The sequence below is a fragment of the Medicago truncatula genome, chromosome 3 (genome assembly GCF_003473485.1).
Source record: "Medicago truncatula cultivar Jemalong A17 chromosome 3, MtrunA17r5.0-ANR, whole genome shotgun sequence".
Taxonomy (NCBI): Eukaryota; Viridiplantae; Streptophyta; class Magnoliopsida; order Fabales; family Fabaceae; genus Medicago; species Medicago truncatula.
In genome coordinates, this window is record NC_053044.1 from 11,394,402 (window position 1) to 11,399,449 (window position 5,048).

Here is a 5,048-nt window from a genome sequence, read left to right on the forward strand (position 1 = left end):
AGCGATTGTTTACCAAAAATCAGTGTAAACAATTTGCAGGGACTAAAACCATATTTTAGCCTTTTGAAAATTCTCTAAATTAATCATTCAACAATAAAATTTACCTAAAACGATTTGAATTCTCTCAAAACATTACATTATCTTCAAACATTCCCCATCAAAATACACTCCAAAAATATACTTAATTTTCACTTAATTAAAATAATTATAAAATATTTCTAATTTTTTTTAAGGTAAATTATTGCGATAAAGAGAAGATGAAATGTTAACACTTGATTATGCATTTATGGAAATAATGAAAACAAATCTTTTAACATGTTCATTGTTTCTAGAAATAAACACAATTGTTTACTTAAGAATCTATTGCGATATTGTTCCTTTCAGTTGGTTCAATTGTTTCCACTATGGTATACACGCAATGTGCTTACCGTAAAGGTAATTGTTGCGCGGATAAATTGGCCATCCACGAGCATTCTATCACTGATGTAGTTTGGTTCTCAACAATGCCCCATTTTCTAGATGCAAATTTCTATCGAGACCGCAACGGTTTGTCTAATTTTCGTTTTCCTTAGGTTGTTTTTGTATTTTTTCCGCACTTTTGAGGGTTCCGGTTTATGTCCCCCCCTCTTGTATGTATTTCTCTTTTCTTTAATCAGGGCCGTTCCTAACAATTCGCAGACCTAGTTAATGGCTTGACAATTTTCATTTAATAAAAAGTGGAAAAAAAAATCCAACACTATTTATGATGACAAACAATTAAGTTTTAGTTAAATATATGAGCAATGATTCAAACATGACTTTTACCTATAGATAAATAGACATTTACCTATGAATAGTGCATAATTGAGAGTAAAATTGATCACTTTTAGACCATTTACCTACGAAAAATTGACATTTAGTGACGGATTTTGTCTGCAGGTACAAGTTTTTTTTTTTTTTACAAATTTAGAGGCCCCCTATAGGTGAGGCACTGTGCCAAGGGCCTTGTTGCACTTGGCTAGGGCCGGCCCTGTCTTTAATAATATACCATGAGTAGATGTCTTTAATAATATACCATGAGTAGACAGTATAGGATGGAGGTTTCTGAGAGGTGCCAACTTAGTTGGGATGTCTCATATTCGCCCATATACCCAACCTGTCTCTTGGCTTATAAAAAAAAACACAAGTAAAATAACACAATTTTAGAAAATGAAAATATAAAATTATTTGACAAAGTAAATGACCCTTATGCACTTCCAAAAGAAAAAAAAGAAAGAAGAACCAACCAATCATAGTTCTATGAATGAACAAATATACTCAAGCTTTGAATTGAACTCATATATACTATATCTTGTGATGCAAGGTAATGGTTGGTTAAGCCTTTATCTTCTGGACTCCAACCCATCTTGCAAAATCCACCCACCTACTCAAAGATATATACCAAATCATGAGAACTGAGAAGAACATAATAACTTTTAGGTTACAAATATTAACTGAGATAAATCAATAATCTTACAGTAGGGAGCCCCAATAAGTATTAGCAGTTCTAACAATAAAGTATGCTCCAGTTAGTATAAGTTTGTTTTGGCGTAGCAATGGTTCCAGAATCCGTTGCTCAATAATTCCTGCTAGTACTTGATACCTGATCACATAAACAAATCCACAATAATTTGAGGATATAAATTACTGAACTTAAACATATGTGTAAGTGTCAGACACTGAACACGTCTTCAATATGAAGTGTCGGTGCTACGTAGCTTACTATACTTCACACTCAAGCTACCCCTCAAAAGTGCGAAAAAGTATATGCACAAGAATATTTGATTGATTACTAACTGTCTGGAATTCTGTAGTAGTTTGTTGAAGGAAAATGGAATACCTGAGGTTGCTAACTACTACCATGTAAATCCCATATGCTACACTGGTTGAGATTACAGGTAAATTCTCAACAGTAAATGCTTTATTTACAGCCTTCTGTGCATTGATCAAGGCATTTGTTATACCTATACCAACCTGAATAAAAAATATTGCAAGCACTCATGTTAGAAATTCATGGATTCTGTGATTTGTTTTGATTATTAGACAAATATTCAAGTTTCATGCTGAAATTATAGACAAAGTGCACAAGGAGATAAACCCTATGTCCACTTTCTTGATTGTTTGCAGAACGTTGAAGTTCACCATATGCAAGGATCAAGAGCAAGTTTGGCGAAATCATAGAATTTTAAAGAATGTATGAAAATGTTAGAACAAGCTGAAAGGATAGCTTTGTTAAGAAGGTAAATTGCGTTTTTACCAGTGAAGCACCGGTTCCAACTACGAACAGCTTTGCCCCGTTACGCTGCATAAGAGATGGAGATGACCTTCACTTATAAGGATATAATTATTTGACTTGGTTTAAATGATCCAACACATACCACTATAGCACCTATTCTTTGTAGAAGTGTGTATGATGTTCCTGCCAAAGCCACCTGTTGAGACAATGAAAATTCATCGACAACTGATCATATATGTTTGGATCGGTTTATTTGAGTAAAGGGCAACCTGGTGCACTGAAGCTCCCGCATACGCAGGGTCCAGGAAGGGGTCCCACCATTTTTGGTGTATTGTACGCAGCCTTACCCTGTCTTTTACACAAGAGGCTGTTTCCAGGACTTGAACCCGTGGGATCGGTTTATTTGAGTATCACATTATATTTTGTTATAGAAATTAATAAGCACTTATATGATGAACACTGGATTTTTATGCCGAATATGAAAAGGAGATGCAGAAAGCTAGAGTGTCTTAACCTGAAAAGCATTTTCAGGACATCCATAGAAGAATTTGGCAATAATTCCAGCACTAATTGCAGGAGGAGGTTTAAGAGAAACAGTTGGAGCAGGAAACCAAACTAGTACAAAACCTGTTACAATGCCTGTTACCTAAGATAAAGTAACAAACTGAATAAGATGGTTAACAAATTCTTACATAATAAAGAAACTAGATGAAGTTACATCAGAGTACAAGTTAAAGCAAAGATTGTCAGAACAAAAGCTAAAGTACGACATTTAGCAGATTATAGGAATGAAAAAGAATGAATGATGAAGATTGGCTAAAAATGATTCATTAATAGATAGAGCTGACATAAAAAGTTCCACATTTTGCATGTCAGCATCTAAGGAACCAAGTTTGTTAGCGGTCAGTTTCTAATGCGCATAAAATGCTTATTATAACAACTTTGCACAAGTTATGCTCATTCTTCTACAAATGTATCAGTTAGTATAAGCTATAAATGTGTATATCAAGCTTTATTTATCAACTGCATTTTGGAAGGAAAAGCGAAAATGATGCAGATGGCATGCTGAACTATCATGGTAAATGACTAATATCTAATTATTAATTTGACCAATTGGCCTAAATAACATGCACCGCAGCGGAGGAGTTTCTTGAAAATGGCATATGCCCTAGTTTTTGTGCTTTGATTTAACTCAAAAAGCATCATTTGCAGCACTACCACCACAAATGTTCATGTAGCAAACAAAAATTTATATGAAAAACTATACACTCTTGTGTCTTATGAGGAAATCAGAGATTTTCATCATCCTAAAAAGTAATAACAATTTAAACCCTGATCCTGGAAAGTCATAGGCAAGAAAAGTTCTCAAATTTTTTGTTTGAGAGTATATCTTGTTCATAGCTTACCACATTAGCAACAACAAAATCCATCTCCTTTGAGAAATTTTCTTTTCGCTTCTTCAACTCTGCAGCTGCCTGAAAACAGATAAGATATCCATTACATATGAGCACAAGCACACTATATGAAGTACAAACTCTGACACAAAAACTGGACACTCTCGCGTGTCACACAAAAAGACACGCCTAATCCCAAGAGTGTACATTTTGCATAGCACCAAATACAAGTTCTATTCTGGTCAAATATATCTCATATTCTAAAACAACTTATATCTCTATTTTACTTGTTTTTTAGGCTAGTAATCATCTTATTTAACAAGAAATATTCTTAATCTTAATTAGCTTATAAAATATTCTTAATTTAATCTAAACATTGGAATTGGGAAACAACAGTATCATATTCATAAATCACACAGACAATGCATGAAATTGTAATGGAAATAAACCTTGGTAAAGATGACAACAACACACTCCATAACAAGCTTAGTTAAGAACAAATCATCAGCCAACAACCTTTCCTTAAACCCTCCAAATTTTAACAACCATCGGAAAACAACTGACTCCTCCAACTCAAAAAACCTCCTCACTATCGAACCCGGCACCCTCCCTGCCTTAACAGCAACAGCCAAATCCACCGGAAAACTCTCCATTGACCTTCCAACCTCAGCTAAAACCAGCATTGCCTCTTCTCTATTTCTGTCCCTTTCTTCCTCTTCCCCACCTCCACCGTCGTCTCCCCCACCACCACCACCTCCACTCCCTGGAAAGCCGCCTCCATTTCCAGCTGAGAAAGAAGTGGAAACCGGAGAATGAATCAAATGATTTGGCATGAAAATGGGTGCAGAGGCAGAGGAATGATTGAGCTTGGAAGAGAAGAGTGTGAAAACTTCATGGCGGGCTGTGATGATGTAGCTTGGTAAAGAAGAATGGCTGTAGTGGTAGAATTTGGTTTGAGTGTGAGTGTGATGAGTGAACAAGTGTGTTGAAATGTTGGAGAAAGAAGCCATAGCCATTTGAGAATTGAGAGAAAGAGAGATTAGTTGGTTGGTGACAGTTAAAAATGGAGGGTCTAAGTGTAGGGGGAGTTTGTTGATAAGATAGTTTGAAATGATTTATTTTTATTTCTATTTTAGAATTTAAAATTCAATTCAATCGAAGCATTGTTTGAGATTTTTATTTAAAAAATCATGTAAAAAACTAATTTGAAATGTTGTGTGTAATTGCACAATTTAACTAAAAAAAAGTACAATGTACTTCCGAAGTTCATCATTATGTGTTACTAACAGATAATAAATCTTTAGTTTATTTTTATTTTTTTGTGTGTGTGTGTAAAGAAATCGTAACCCAACTCCTTTTGTTTTTATTTATTTATTTATATTTATTTATTTTTGAGTAAA

General features: G+C 34.4%; 1 protein-coding gene across 1 annotated transcript; it reads right to left on the reverse strand.

Moving 5' to 3' along the window:
* Nucleotides 1-1,166: 1,166 nt before the first annotated feature.
* On the reverse strand, nucleotides 1,167-4,752 carry LOC25488788 (protein RETICULATA-RELATED 4, chloroplastic). Its single transcript, XM_013603776.3, has 8 exons — nucleotides 4,098-4,752; nucleotides 3,661-3,729; nucleotides 2,769-2,900; nucleotides 2,397-2,450; nucleotides 2,276-2,320; nucleotides 1,859-1,992; nucleotides 1,496-1,621; nucleotides 1,167-1,402 (listed from the first exon to the last, which is right to left on the reverse strand). Exons 1-8 carry the CDS (start codon nucleotides 4,662-4,664, stop codon nucleotides 1,354-1,356), a joined length of 1,176 nt encoding a protein of 391 aa, XP_013459230.1. The 5' UTR covers nucleotides 4,665-4,752; the 3' UTR covers nucleotides 1,167-1,353.
* Between the last annotated feature and the right edge of the window lie 296 nt (nucleotides 4,753-5,048).

What these genes read in the sequence shown, in the direction of transcription:
- LOC25488788 (XM_013603776.3), bottom strand. Translation starts at nt 4,664, where the DNA reads ATGGCTATGGCTTCTTTCTCCAACATTTCAACACACTTGTTCACTCAT. An exon ending in TTGGAACCGGTGCTTCACTG is followed by an intron (nt 1,993 to 2,275) that starts GTAAAAACGCAA and finishes TTTTTTATTCAG; the next exon opens with GTTGGTATAGGTATAACAAA. An exon ending in GTAGTAGTTAGCAACCTCAG is followed by an intron (nt 1,622 to 1,858) that starts GTATTCCATTTT and finishes TTATGTGATCAG; the next exon opens with GTATCAAGTACTAGCAGGAA.